The sequence below is a fragment of the Dendrobium catenatum genome, unplaced genomic scaffold (genome assembly GCF_001605985.2).
Source record: "Dendrobium catenatum unplaced genomic scaffold, ASM160598v2 fragScaff_scaffold_1391, whole genome shotgun sequence".
Lineage (NCBI taxonomy): Eukaryota > Viridiplantae > Streptophyta > Magnoliopsida > Asparagales > Orchidaceae > Dendrobium > Dendrobium catenatum.
Genome location: NW_021319853.1, coordinates 328,938 through 345,253, shown reverse-complemented (window position 1 = coordinate 345,253; position 16,316 = coordinate 328,938). Strand labels below are relative to the sequence as shown.

General features: G+C 35.4%; 1 protein-coding gene across 2 annotated transcripts; it reads right to left on the bottom strand.

The window, feature by feature from the left end:
- Positions 1-480: 480 nt before the first annotated feature.
- Positions 481-12,490, bottom strand: LOC110098333. Of its 2 annotated transcripts, none has more exons than XM_020825143.2 (5): positions 11,948-12,490; positions 9,685-9,773; positions 7,581-9,548; positions 1,563-1,746; positions 481-1,471 (listed from the first exon to the last, which is right to left on the bottom strand). In XM_020825143.2, the coding sequence occupies exons 1-5, from the start codon at positions 12,030-12,032 to the stop codon at positions 855-857; spliced, it is 2,943 nt and encodes a 980-aa protein (XP_020680802.1). In that variant the 5' UTR covers positions 12,033-12,490; the 3' UTR covers positions 481-854. The 2 variants fall into 2 exon arrangements, with proteins under 2 accessions (XP_020680802.1, XP_028555610.1); XM_028699777.1 differs by having other exon boundaries at positions 9,685-9,757.
- Positions 12,491-16,316: the final 3,826 nt, after the last annotated feature.

Here is a 16,316-nt window from a genome sequence, read left to right as displayed (position 1 = left end):
AGCTAAATATCTATTTCATTGAAGGGCATCCCATTCTCTCTCCTATCAAGAAAAAGAACATTCTTCTACTTGCCCTTAATAGTCTATTATCCAATCCCTCTTCTTCTTTCGAGGAGATGGTCTGATCGAAACAAATCTCTTATTTCTTTACTTTTCAAATCATCACCATAATTTTATTTGACTATTACTTTCTCATTGCTTTGAAGAAATGTTGTGCTAGAGATTAATTTTTCACAATAACCTCCCAAAAACTTACATTTCACACAATAGCTTCACAAAACCATCTTAACAAAAAACTATAACCATCCCAAATAGGCCCCACATATCTCAATCGCCGTGCACGTGCATTAGCACCTCAATATTTTATTCATCGCATCCCTAAGAAGCTTTCACTACAACCTAAGCTAATAATAAAAATTACAAATCTCAACTTTAGGGGGGAGAGCCACTTTATAATTCAAAATTAAAGAATCATAAATCAAAACCAAAATAATAATTTCTCCTTGTATACCATCACTATATTACAACACACAACAATGATCAAACATTCAATTTCCTACCTTTACATATGCTACAATTATAAAGCCTTCAATCCTTTCATACATTTTTATCAAATTACACACTTTAAAGTCACAGCAACTTACATTTGGTTGAAAAATATACAAAGCTGAGAAAATGTTAGTCGAACCTTCTTTGTTAAGTGAGCTCTAACAAGATGCATAATTTGTGTGCATTCCATACAGATTTGTCTGTTGAATCCTCAGTACAAGAACTCCATGCTTGACATGAAGAGGAGAAAGAAAAGCTTTAATTAGACTGGATTCCCACTACAGTTCTTCAGGATGACTATTAGTCTACATATAGATAAGCTCTTTAAGTAGCTGATCGATGAGATGTTCGGACAACATATTCTCCAGTTCTCTACCTACCACTTCTGAGTCATTCCTTACTTCAAACCATCTTTGTTCAATGAGATTCTCTTCTAAAAAGCTGTTACTTACCTCTTTCCTGCACTTGATCACAGCCTGCCATATTTTCTCAACAGGACCTTCATGAGCCATCTTGGACTGCCAGCATAGGCTTGATTTATTCATAAATAACATAGCAGAAATGTCAGCTAATGTAGAATTTATAAGATCAAATAAGAGTTTTCTTTCTGATGTTGACCATGACTCTACTGATTTGTACTTCTTCTCAAGCTTGTTGAAGACATCTACAGAAACTGGAAGTTCAGACAATTGAAGTGCATTGAAAAGCCCGATTTTCTCTGACTTAAGAAATCCAGAATCAATGAGCATGTCAAGAAGGTATGAGTAGTCTCTATCCTCTTCATCTCTGAAGGCTTGGAGTATGTCTCCTAATTGAAAGACGGGATCTCTAGAATCCTCATCAAAGGAGATAAATGCATCAATTTCCTCTGCAAAACTATCCGTCGAGTCGAAATTCAGAAATTGAAGCTGCATCCGAAGCTCTGCGACAAAGGAATGGTTTATGTAACAATTTGAAATAATGCAAGATAATGGGAAGGATTTAATGACAGAAGTCCAGCTACTCTTATTTACCTTGAAGATCGGAGCTAATGTTCTTAAAGCATCCTGAAGTAGACTTGTCCTCTTTAGATGAAAGCTCTAAAACTGAAACTGGACTTGGTTGGTCTGCCTCCTTGTACATATCAGAAGAAATTGATACTGATTTAGTGCAGTAGGAAGGGAAAAGCTCATTCATACCATGATCACTTGATGCTTGCTGCATGGAGATATACCACAAGATTATTGAGGAAAAACTTTTAAGAATTTGCTCGTTAATTTGAAGATTTTCCCAGTCCCGAACCAAATATATATGCAAGCAAGTTTTATACCAAGGTCACAAGACTCCTTGCTAAAAGAAAAATGATCTACAATAAAGCAAAACATACGAGTAAATGTACTGGCGGAAAAAGTCACATACACATACGCATGAAGAATTTTAGCAATAAGTAAAACTCTTAACGCCTTAAACGATAATTATCTGGATGTGTAGAAGTCATTTGTTATATCCTAAGGCCAATTTGGTTTCTCGAGATTAAAATCATATTTGGAAAAATAATGAATTTAATTGGTTGTTGTTATTTGAATGTAGCAAGAAATGATTATTGCTTTTGAACTTAAAAAAAGTTCAAAATAGTCCCTCTCTATTCATAGGTAGATCACGTTTTTCCAATTTAGTCCAACTATACAAAATTGATCTCAAAAGCTCATCTGGTAGAAAATAATAGAAATTGGGATACAAAATTAATCCCATTTTAGTTCATGGACTATATATAAAATTGAACTCCCCAAATACTTTCAAAATCTCTCAATGTAATTAATACTAATTTACACAAAATAAGTAAAACTGAAATCATTACTTCTTAAAATATAATATAATTCTTACCTTCGTGCAATTAAATGAGCACTAAAAATAAATTTAAAAGTTTGCTAAGGATTTAGGTCTTTTCTAATAACTGTATTGTATTCTATAATATAGTTTAGTATGCTATAGCTTAGTATATATAATATATAATATAATATATATTATATATATATATATTAATATTATAATATTATATATATATATAATAAAATAAAGCAGAGTATAATTAATTAGTGTAGTACAATACAATATAGTATTAGTACAATATAATATAATATAATTATATAATAATATACTAAAGTATAGTAGAATATATAGTAGAGTAACAACATTAAGCATTAATAATATATATGTTGTCATGGACTATGGTATAGTAGTACAATTGTACATTCAACTATCTACAAAATCCAATTCAAGCTAAGTCAATTCAATTCAAGATAAATCAAACTAGTTGAAGTCATGATAACCCAATATACTTAATCTAATATTGTTGGCTTACAAGAGAATTTGCCTTAAGTAGGTGATCATAATAAAAAAACTTGTCTCATCGAACAAGCAAAGTTCATTAGTCAACCCTAATGACTACTATCAATATAGTTGGCTGATAGGAAACAGATGCATTTTAAGCAAAATCAACGGAAAAAACACAAAAAATTGAAAGGAAAAATGCATAGGAACAATTTTATTGAAAGAATTATGAAGATAAACTCAAGATATAGCTGGATCTTTAATTGCAGAGAAAGATTCGGCTCTCTCCCAGACGCCGGCTAGAGCCCAAAGCACCCTAAGAACACTACAATCTTAGCAAACAAAACATAACCATAACCTTAACCTATGGAACTAACACTTAAAGCAAACACAAAATAAAAGTAATTCCCAAATAGCCCCTTTCATATTAAATTCCCACCTACTCCACCCCCCCCCCCCCACACAAAAAAAAAACACTCCCTTTTGAAACCTCCCTAGCCCCACTGCAAGGGAGTGGGGATTGCCCCCTCTTTCGCTTGCTAAGGCAAATCCTGTGCAGTACTTTTTCTTTGCCAGACCTGTAGATGAGGGTCTCGCCCAAAAAAAAATCCCTGGAACACGGCTAGAGCCCCAAAGCACCCTTAAAGAACACTAAATTTTAGCAAACAAAACATAACCTTACCCTAGGGCTAAACTACTTAAAGCAAAAAAAATAATGCATCTTGAAATAGCCCCTTTCATATTAAATAGTCAACCTAACGACTACTATCAATATAGTTGGCTGATAGGAAACAAAATTTAAGCAAATTCAACGGATAAAAACACAAAAAATTGAAGAAAAAATGCCTAGGAACAATTTTATTGAAAGAATTATGAAGATAAACTCAAGATATAGCTGGATCTTTAATTGCAGAGAAAGATATGGCTCTCCCAAATCCCTAGACGTCGGCTAGAGCCCAAAGCACCCTAAGAACACTACAATCTTAGCAAACAAAACATAACCATAACCCCAAGGAACTAAACTACTTAAAGCAAAACAAAATAATGCAATTCCCAAATAGCCCCGTATTAAATTCCCCACAAAAAAATCCCTGGACACCGGCTAGAGCCAAAGCACCCAAGAACTAAAATCTTAGCAAACAAAACATACCTTAACCCTAGGGAACTAAACTTACTTAAGCAAAACAAAAATAATGCAATTCTCGAAATAGCCCCTTCATATTAAAGTCACCCTAACGAACTACTATCAATATAGTTGGCTGATAGGAAACAAATGCATTTTAAGCAAAATCAACGGATAAAACACAAAAATTGAAAGGAAAATGCCTAGGAACATTTTATTTGAAATAAATGAAGATAAAACTCAAGATATAGCTGGATCTATTTATGCAAGAAAGATATTGCTCTCCCAAATCTCCTAGACGCGGCTACGACCAAAGCACCCTAAGAACACTACATCTTAGCAACAAAACATACCAAACCCCAAGAACTAAACTACTTAAGCAAAACAAATAATGCAATTCCCAAATAGCCCCTTTCGTATTAAATTCCCACGCTACTCCCCCACCCCCCCCCCCCAGCCAAAAAAAAAACTCCCTTTGAAAACCCTCCCTGGGCCCCATTGCAAGGGAGGTGGGATCTGCCCCCCTCTTTCGCCTGCTGAGGCAAATCCTGTGCAGTACTTTTTCTTTAGCCAACTGTTGAAGGTCGACGGTCTAACAATCTCCCCCCCCCCAAATCCTTAGACGCGGCTAGAGCCCAAGCACCCTAAGAACACTATCTTAGATAACAAAACATAACTACCTAACCTTAACTAGGGAACTAAATACTTAAAGCAAACAAAATAATGCAATTCCGTAATAGCCCCTTTCATATTAAATTCCCCTCCTAATCCCCCCCACAAAAAAAAAATAAAATAAAAAATACTCCCTTTGAAACTCCCTGGCCCCTGCAAGGGAGGCGGGTTGCCCCCTCTTTCGCCTGCTAAGGCAAATCTTGTGCGGTACTTTTTCTGTAGCAATGTTAGATGAGGGTCGCGGTGTAACAATCCCCCCCCCCCAACCAAATCCCTGACGCCGGCTAGAGCCCAGCACCTAAGAACATTACAATCTTGCAACAAAACATTAACCTAAGCTTAACCCTTAACCCTAGGAACTAAATACTTCTAAGCAAAACAAAATAATGCATTCCGAAATAGCCCCTTCAATATAAATTCCTCTCCTAATCCGAACCCCCCCCCCCCCCACCCAAAAAAAAAAAAACAAAAAAAAAAAAAAAACTCCCTTTTGAAAACCCTCCCTGGGCCCCACTGCAAGGGAGGCGGGGTCTGCCCCCTCTTTCGCCTACTAAAGCAAATCCTGTGCGGAACTGTTTCTTTAGCCAACTGTAGATGAGGGTCGACGGTGTAACAATCCCCCCCCAAAGACCCACCTTGTCTGCAAGGTGGAAAGACAACTCCCTCCTCAATTTCCTTATCATCACAAACGGTTAGAACCTTAAGAGATCAATCCTTACATCGGTGCCCTAGTGTATACCTCTCCTCACATCTGAAACAAAGCCCCTTCGCCCTCTTCTTTTATAACTCTATTTTTGTGAGCTTCTTCAAGTTTTCCCCAGGTCTCCCTCTTATAGTCTTCTCCTTTGGGGTCTCCCTAAGAGTACTTGGTGTCGACTCCTTGGGTGCCAAAAAGGTGGTGGTCATCCTGTACAAACCTCCTGAGCTGCTGCCTCCAATCCCTCTCTTTAAGTGCCTTTGATCCTCCACTAATTGAGCTAGCTCCATGAACTATCCCAAATCACGAGGCCTCGTCACTCCAATTGTCGCCTGAATCTCGAGTTTGAGCCCTTTCATAAAGTTCTCCTCCAGTACAATCTCCAAAAGCTTGTCCAATCGTCTAGCCAGATGCTCAAATTGCTCACGGTACTCCACCATTGTCCCTTCCTGTGTCAGGGCGAATAACTGCTCATAAAATTCTTATCCCCTACTAATTGTAAAACACTTCAACAGACAATACTTATAAACTCCCTTGAGGTCCATATGGGTCACCTCGTATCCCTCAATCGATACCATGCCAATGCTTTCCTTTCCAAGCACATCTTGACTGCATTCAGTCTTCTCCTCCTCCGTCAACCTATTGACGGTAAAATACATTTCCAACTTGTATATCCACCTATGTGCCCTCTACCTAAAAAATAGACATCTTCAGCTTCCTCACCCTAGGATCGCCTCTGTTCCCCTTATTTTCTTCATAATTTCTCATTCCCCAAGAGGGTGGTTCCCCTCAAGTGCCCCAATCATCTCTTATACGCTCGTACTCAAACCTTACGTCAAATTCTCACATTCTCCTTTCAAATTCAGCACCACTTGAATCATAATCAGCCCTCTTCAGTCATAATCAATCCCTCGCCTTCTAAATTCCTCCCCTCTTCTCTCAAATTTAACACCCCTTCTTTCACGCCTGACCCCCTTACGCCTCACCCCAAACCCTCTACTTGATTTCTCCCTAGGAAAAGGCTCTAGGGGAGGCATTATCTCTTATCCCTTCAAAATCTCCACCTCCCGATCTTCTCATTGCCTTATTCGATTAGGGTTTTCCTCACTTTCTTAACCGGTGAAGGCTTCCCTTGCCTCCGAAGATGTCGTTTTGGGTTTGGGCCTCGAGCAACTTTTTCAACATCTCCTCCAAGATGAAAAACTTCCCATCGATCTTCTAATGGTTGACTGAAAATTATTTTTCGAAATTGAATATTTTCTACAAAATCTGATTTCAATTGTCTTATATCTCCTTCCAACACTTCTAACTTTCTTCTAGCCATAGGTACCCAGATCGATTGATTTGATACCAATTTGATAGGAAACAAATGTACAATTTCATATTAAATTTCCCTCCTAATCCCCCCTCTCCCTTTTGAAAATGCTCCCTGGGCCCCACTGCAAGGGGGTGGGATTTGCCCCCCTCTTCTGATTGCTGAGGCGAGTCCTGTGCAAGACTTTTTCCTCCACCCGTTGTAGATGAGGGCCGATTCAGGAAGGACCGACCCAATGACCGATCCAGGAGGGACTGGTCTAACATCAGCCTAGGTGACTACTCAAGGAGGGATGACTTCTCAAGATTCTATTAATTAGCTGCTCGACTATCAATATCTACTGAGTCGATGACTTTTTTGCTTGGCAAACAACTTTATCAAGTAAGTATTTAACTACATACATTTCCATTTTTTATTTTTATTTTTTATAGTCATGTATGTAGTCAATTCTATAATGCTCAACTCAAACCAAATCTAAAGATAAGAGGTCAAGGGGTAAGCTCAGCTGAGCAATTTTACTTAATTTATTTTCAAGACTCAATTTTTTGTACTCAAGTTTATTTTACTGAAATTACATATCTTTTTTCTCTATAATTATTCTCTCTTTGCTCTCATATTCTCTTTTTGTTACTTATTATTCTTAGTAAAGTTTGGTGTGATTCAGGGGCAATTATGGATCCAACAATAACGTAGTATAGTATAATACAAAATTGAAAGGCATAGTACAACATTATATAGTATACCATAATATGTTATATAAAATTTTTTATGGTCTAAAAACACGCTTCATTAAAATGCAATGACACTTGTATGTCTATGAGCATAGATGAATAAAGGAGGTTAGGAAAGTAAGGCAATACTAAGCAATATTTTTGTTTAGAATAAAAAAAAGTGATGTGTAGTAGCAACCTGACCTTTGAAAGCATATCACCGAACCCAAACTCAGAATGTTTACCATTTCTTTCAGATCTTCTAACTTTATGAAGCTTCTCCAATCCCTCGTCTTTCGTTAAGAGAGAAGGCACAGCAATGTTTCTAGAAGGAACTGAAAAAATATTTACTGCACCAGTGTTATGAATATCAGAGAGATTACAAGCTGTATGTTCCTCTTTAGCAAGGGAAACCACAGAGTTTTTATGCTTAAGTTCCACTGAACTCACATAAATCTCTCGTGTAGGTAATCTATCTCCTTTTCCATTTGAATGAAGCTTACTTTTGTTTTGGTGTTCTGGAAGACTTCTTAGTGAAGAATTCGTTTGCTTAATTAGGTCTTCATCTACAAACGTTCCATTTCTCACATTCTGTATATTCTTGGGCATAAACCTGCTTTTACTGCCGACAAATCTGTCTCTAGAGCTATGTTGACAATTTTCATAAACTAGAGATGATGCTGGGTGAGATTTGGACCTTGGTAGATTCCTAGATAATCCATCTTTCCAACCATCCTTACTACTGATACTCAAAGGACAAGCTTTCTTCACAACTGATGAAATATGTGCTGTATTTAATATCTCTTTGTCAGATAAAGCTAGCATCTCACCCAATGTACTAGACTCTCTAATAGAAAGGCCAATTTCGTCATGGTTCAACCTCCACCGCTCAGACCTGTGTTTACTAGCCTCCAAATTAACAGATGAGTCAATGGAAGAAGATGATAAGGGGCTGAAACTCTTACCATACTCACAGACATTATCAGAAATACAATAAGAGGTTAGAGAGTTAATCCCATTTGTGATGCTTGGCATAGGCCACAGACTATCATCCTCAACATGGTTACTGTATTTTGAAACAGAAATCTTCCTTCCTATAGCTGAATTATTCATCTCTCGTGTAGCATCTTTCGGAAGTTTATTAGTGCCCTTTTCCCTCAGTCTACTATTTTCCAGAGTGTCAAATTTCAGCCTACCTCTGTCTTCTTGATATAACTCCATTATTTCTTCCTTCAGAAATTCTCTGTGGTTCATAGCGTCATACATACTATTATCCCAGGATTTAACAGATCGATTAGTTCTTTCAACCTTTCGAGTCTTCGGAAGACTTGGTTTTAGAATAACAATATGTGTGGCTTGGTCCTGATTTACAGGTTTTTCAACATACATTGAGTTAGAAAGCCTCTTAGGAAGAGAACACATAGGTTCTTCTCTAAAGGGATGATCATTAGAGTTAGCTGCAGGTTTCTTCAGTGGTTGTGAATCACTTATTTGTAGATTAATGGGCCTCTTATCTTTTATTTCTGATCTTAAGGATGATTCACAGCTTGCAGTTAGACTATTTCTTGATGACTTCTGAAGCAAGGCATGGCTTGCGTGTGGAGAGGGAGGAGAGTGACTTAGGTCTTGAAGGTGTTTTGAGAACAAAGAGTCGGGTTCTTGAAGTAATTTCAAGAAAAGGTCCTTATTGGATTCAAGAACTTCCAATGCATTATCAAATTCCTTAGATCTCCGAATCCTGTCATCGGTGGAGAGGCGCTTTGCATTAATGAAGCTCTGACGTATAAATGCCATGCCCATCTCACTCTGTTTTACGTTGGGCCTTCGCTTACAAATATCCGGGTTCTTGTGATTCTCAACTTCTGGCACTTCCACTTCAAAAACATCTTTATATTCTTGGTGCGCATCGTTGTATTTTTGAAGAAAGCAATCATGTCTGGCGAATTCTTTTTGGAAATCGTTGGAACGGAGCTTATGGGAACAGTTTTTCACTTCCTTCCGTGATTTATGGGATCCAGGAGAAGGTAATGTGTCCAGGCCCATAAGTCTAGCAATTACAGTAGGTGAGGATCGCCTAATTTGATTTTCAATAGACATCTCTTCAGCCAGTGGAGCTCTTATTGGTGCTTTAGTTTTCTTCTTAGAAGAACTGCTCTTGAAATCAAAGGTGATCTGGCAGCATGAGAAACCAATAATTGATGACAGGCACAACCCAGCAAAATATTTGAGAGAAAGGAATGGATAAGAAACTAAATGAACTTTCTATTTAGTAGAACCAAAAAAAAAAAATCAAGAATCAATCACTTACAGACTTGGCCTCAGTTGGGGGGCGGCATGAAAAATTAAAATCCAACTCTACCATTGGCTCCTTAATATAGTTCCTGGGTTGAATATATCCTGAAACAAACCAATATCATTCTAATGTAAAAATAGATCAAAAGTCATCCGAAATTTATGCGGAGAACTCAAAACTAAGAGTAATATGCGTACTTAACAAGTCCACTTGATAAGCTGAAGGTGGGACAGAGCAAATAGATGAGTTGTATTATGTTGGAAGATACCTTCAGTAAATTCTTCAAGTAGGAACTTTAGGCAGGCACACTTAATGGTTATTTAGAGCAAGTAGGCTACTTCATGAGAATTTCAACCGAGTTTAGTAAATTAGTTCTAAGGATCAAATTGAGGCTAGCTCTTAGGCAACTCATTGGTAATCAAGCAACTTGCCAATATCAAGGCTTCAACTGACTCGTCTCGTAAGTAGGCATGGTTAATGATAAAAGTTACTAGATAACTATTTGGAGAATTGTTGCACTTTTCACCAAAGCCTGTTACTAGATAACTATTTGTCATTATTCTTTCTTTTTCTTTTGTATATCTAAACAAGTAACTTGTGAAAGAAAATCTTTGAAATGCAAACATGAGTTCTTGGATTCAATTGTGTAACATACGAGAACACGGTATAACTCTTGTAATAGTTTACATAGTTACATATTAAAATCGGCAGTTACACAAGCCTTGATTTTTAATTCATATTATATCTGTTTAGGATAAGTTAACCCCTTTAGGATGGGTTGCACTTTTCACCAAAGGTTACGCATTCCCAGGATACCCATCTCTAAGACTTGCCACAATAACAGGCTTTTCTTTCACAATTTAGAACTAATCTTAAAGGGGGAATTAGAGTTTTAGAGCTCATTATTTAGTCCTTTGAAATTTTAGATTCAACCGCAACACTTGTGATACGACTTAATGATTATATGAGAGTAGAGATAGAGAAGTCGTCCATCAGCTTATTGATATCCAAAAACATGAATGACTAGTAGATATGTGAGTTGCAACTTGTAGATATAGATGATTCATTAACATAGCAATATACAATAAACATGTTTAGATTGGTAACTTGTAATTTGTTGGATAAATATGATATTGTTTAGAAGTCCAAATTTATTTTTCTCTTTAAATAAAACTCACCCTTTGTTGTACATGTACAAACCACCTATGCTCATTTTCAATCATCTTATCTCCAATAAATGTCTCCAATCTTCCTCTAATATAATAATTCTTTAATTTACCTCTCAACTTTGCAATAAAAAAGTAATTTTGATGCTACTATAATCAACATGAAACTTCAATGGAAGCTGCTTGAAAATGTTATCAAACATGAACATCATATTCAGTAATTCAGACAAATCTCAGTATAGCTGTAACAGCGGAAGTAATTCAACATATGGGGCCATGGTCACAGCTAAACTGACTGATGAATTCTGAAAAGGTCTCATTGTGAAAATTTAAGGTTCCAGAATCCCGATAATCTAACTGCTTCGCAAGATGACAGAAAAAAAATGAAAAAAAAGGTGACAAAAAACACTATAACATGACAATATCATGGCACGGAAGCGGGATATATAGAAGCTCTCCCAGAACACACTTTAAAAAAAGGAAAAAACAGGATAGCAGAAAAAAGTAAGGCTAGCGAAATAAACAAACATCTAGATCACTTAAAAAAGTACTGAGTCAGGTTTAGAAATAAAAAACTTAGCTGAATACAAATTGCACAAGTCAAAACATGTCACAAATAGCAAAGCAAAAGCAATTAAATAAATAGAACAGGGACAAGCTGATTTGGGTTATGAAGAAGAGTTTTATAATAATAATAACAACGAAGCACGCCTCATTAGAAAAAAGGAGCCCCCTTGTTATTATAATCTTAAATTGAGAACTGGGAAAGAAGCAAAGAAAAACATGTGCGTCGTTCAAGCTCTACAGCATCTCATTTCATGAATTGTTTCTAGCAACTTTTTTTTGTATGTGTTCAAGAAACAAAACTGAAAAAAAAAAATTTCACATCCCTATCAATGAGGAACTGCTCCGGTAAAAAAATCAAGAATCCAGAAAACATTCAACGCGAAAGCTTTACGAAATTCCTTCCATTATTCAAGCTCAAAGCCGCATTCACGGAATCCAAATTCTACTAGGAAAAATCAATAAAATCATGACATTTCATCATCTTGCAGCCCTAGAATGCTCTGCAGTAGATTAAAAAAAAGCAAAAGGAGAAAATTGAGACAGACCTTCAGCGTCCACGGGTTTTCCTTCGGCGTTGGACCTCGGATCGAAGGCCATGCTAGGCTTGTCCCTGCTCCGTGATCTATGCATTCTTCTCCAAGGCAGTCACCGGAAACCCTAATGAGAAGAAAAAGCTCAAGCGAGCGTCCGACAGCCCTAGAAACTGGCCTCGCCAGCCACAGGAGGTCGGGAGCCCTCCCAAAAGAACTAGAGCAGTAGATCCCAAGCTAAGCTGGACGAAGAACGAACCAGAGACCAAGTTGGAGAAGTGCAACGTGCAGAAGGGATTTATGAACAGGATTCGCAGGTATGGCAAAAATTCCAAAGCTGAAAGCGGTAGAGAGATCGAGCTATGGTAAAGACTAAAAAGGAACATAAACGGCTGAAGTTGCTGCAAGAAGACGCGAGCAGGAAATGGATCACGCACACACTCTCTCTCTCTCTGTTTCTCTCTCCTCTCTCTCGCTTCCCCCTATCTCAAACCTTCGCACTGAGACACAGCTGCAGCTGTGCGCCTCTGTGGGATTCTGATTTCGAAACGACGAGGCGGTCTTCGGGCTTGTTAATTTCATAAAGACGTTGGAGGCTAAAATTAAAGATGGGAATTTTTTAGTCATTATTCACTTTTAAATAATTAATTATGTAATGAAAGTAAATTTAATACTTCAAATAAATATTCGGACTAATTTTGAGCCAATTTATCTGAATTTTTTAAATAATAGGTATAAAGTGATGAGAGTCAATTTTTTAAAAGAATTTTATAGACATTTTTATTATCTTCGATATTACATAAAATTTGAGAAGAAATAAATCCTAGCAATCAAGAGATTAGGAACTAAACTCATAAATTTAAAAGGATTTTATAGATATGAAAACTTTAGAATTTAAGTTTATATTTCAAAAATAAAGAATACAAACACCTTATTTTTGGTTGGAAAAAAAATTTTTTTGACTCCTCAATTCTTCATGGAAATTATTGTATTTATAACAATTATAAATTTTTATAAAGGATAATTAATAAAATTACTTCTTTATAAAAAATTACAATAGAAAAAGTAGCTTCTTAACATAAAAATGTATTAAAAGCAATTAAAAAGTAATGATAAATAAAATTTAAGACTTAGGTTTCATTTGTGACGGCTTTCTTATTGTTTTTTAAAGCAACTTTTAGTATAAAATTTTAATTTTTGCACGAAAAAACTGTTTTAAGAAGCAGTTAAAAAACCGTCCCAAATGAAATTTTAGTTTGAAACAATTTTATATCACTCTTTTTTCTACTTATAAAAAATTTTGTACTAAAAATAGTTTTATAAAATGGGATAACTTTCTTACGTCTGTATAAAATAATTTTTTAATAAAAAATTTTTAATTCAAAAAATAAAAATAAAAATTGTTTTAAAAGTAAAAAAAAAAAATTTGTTCCAAATAAAACTTAAATTTATAATAATCAAACAAAAAGAAAATTATTACAGGGGAAATCTTAGTTGAATATGTAGAGTAAAATTTTAATGGTACTTTTGCTAATTTTTTTTAGCGACTCGCAAATTAATGCCGACATTTATCCCAACTCACAGGGAGAATGCAAAAGCCCTCCAATTATTAAGCACAGGACTGCTACAGTAATTTTAACAGCCAAACCTAGGTGACAAGACCATGAACAAGGACCAGCAAACTGACCTGCAATAAATGGCTTGGCCCTGGCATCATTTTCAGCCATCCATTCCACCATTAATGGTGGCACATGCCCTCTATGAAAATCACAACAGATTATTTTTTAGCTATAAAGGTCATCTCCAACCGAGCGTCAAACGCTCGTTTGACGTCGTTCGGTCGCGTTCGGTCGCTCCAGCCGAACTCCAAAACGTCCGTCATTTGCTTGCGGATTACCCACGCTATTTTCCTCTTTCAACCGAAAAAACGCGCGAAAGGAAAAGGATCGTTACCTTCGCGCGGAAGCAAAATAATGGCATTCGATTGGAGCAGCACCACGCCATTTTTGCGTTTTGCAGTATTTTGGCGTGACAAATGGAGTTCTCCGTTGGAGATGCCCGAAGTATATAATATTCATCATATTTGGTGGAGATATACATTTGATTCCTAATATTGCTGTAACTATGATTTATTATGAAACATGAAATGATAATATATCAAATTGAGATGTGTTTGGATAACTTTTTTACTATATTTTAAGATTGAGATTGCAACGGATGGAAAGGAAAAAATCACGTGATCTGGATCGTTTGCAGAAACATTTTTTTTCACTATTGAAGAAGATAAAAATATAAAGATCAAATATTTATCCCCGACAATAAGATCAAATATTGACTGTATTCAAGAAATGTTGATGATTTCTGGTGTCGATTGTCGGTGATGATGATGGTTGTTTGTGGTAGTCGATAGCAATAATAGTTTAAAAATGTATGAGAGCTTTTTAGCTTTTTTCTTCCTCCATCAGTGAAGAATGAGAGATATATTTATAGTTTGTGTGAGTCTCATGACTAGTAAAAATTAAGAAGATTATTATATCCCTTAGACTATCCATGACAGAAGAAGATCAATCACCTCCTTCGTAAGATGATGGTATGAAAAGATCTAACAGTAATAACACCCAGAGGAGACTCGATGACTGTCAACAGACGGGCAAAAGTTCGGCGATGATTGATGATTGGGAAGTGTGATCCGGTGATCTTAAATTGATCCATTGGTACAAGGAGTCAGAAAGTACATCGATGAAAGCCTAGCGAAGTTGGTTAGGTGATATTCCAACATTGGCACTCCGACGATAAGCTGAAGGAAACGATTGGAGGGTATGCTGCTAATGATAGTCGAATGAAGGGATAATGATGGTTCAGAGGAGGTGAAGGACTAACAACGATGGTTTAGAGGCAAGTGGCCAATAGTGGCCATCAAGCGACCACCACCGCCGCTGCTAACCATCACTAATGTCGCCCGTCATTGACCACTGTTGCTCGATACTGCCACTCAACACCACACACCGCCGCCGACAGCCTCCATGTAGTGCTTTACTCTACATTCATTGCTTTTAACAAAAAAAATAAATTTATTCATACGTCTAACAACTCTAAAGTATTTATTTAACATTGCATTCGTTTTTCAGCAAACCAAACACTTAGTGCATTTGGAATACAAACTCTAATATCATTTTGATGTAATTTATAAAATAATTATCCCAAATATTATTTAAAGATGCTTTTTTAAATTAATGAATAATGATCTTATCTTTTTTTTTTTTTTTTTTTTTTTTTTTTTTTTTTTTTTTTTTGCTGAAATTTTTTTCCAAATCTCGCAGTGAATAAATGGCATTCATTATTTCTGATAATATAATTTATTTAAATTAATAAAGAATTTAAAGGAAGCATAAACGGTGAAAGCTGCAGATTATAATAATTGGGATGTAATATTAGGCATTATAATACTTAAAATACCAATGTGGCCTTATCCTTTTTAACTAACGAGATCTGACGGTCTTTGTCGGACAGATCCCCAAAACGTGCCGTATGTTCGGTGGATTATCATTAATATAATATGAAACATTAAAACTAATTAGAGTTTAATATAAATGATATAGTTAATAAAGAAAAAAAATTAAGATAAGAAGGATAAATTTGTTAAAATTAAGCATGAAACTGATTTTCTTGGCAAAAAATCTTACATCCTTTAATAAAATTCATTGAAAAAAAATGACCGTTAAAATAAAGAATTATAATATTTTATTTTAACATTATAATAAAATTAAGCACTTAAAGCATAGAGTTATTATTTTTAAAATAGATTCATATATATATATATATATAAAAAGTTGGAATGAGATTTATATCAAAACTAAAGTATATATGATGAAAAATTTTGTTCTTCTCGCTAACTTAACAACTCCTTTCTTATTTGAAATTTTTATACTAAAAAGCTATTTTAACAAGCATTAAAAAAGCCGTTCCAATTGAAGCCTTATATTTCCTTTGGGACAATTTTCTTATTGCTTTCTATAATAAATTTTTAGTACAAAAATTTATTGAAAGCAATGTAAAAATAATAACCAAAATCTATCCCAAACGACGTCTCAATTTATTGCAGTGAGATGTCCGAATATTATTTTTTAAGAATTTATGATAAACATTCTTTTTCATTAATCATTAAATATTATATCATTTCACCAAATCATTCCCTCTAAGATTTTTTAATAATAAAAACAATAAATAAATTTGAAGACATAATATTTATAACAACAAACGTTTAAAATTGAAAAATAATCTATTTAAAATCTAAAAAAACTTCTTTTCAAATCTTTCAAACCAAACACAGCCTAAAAATCTCCTTCCTTTTTAATTCCTATCAATCTCAACCTTTTCCATTGCC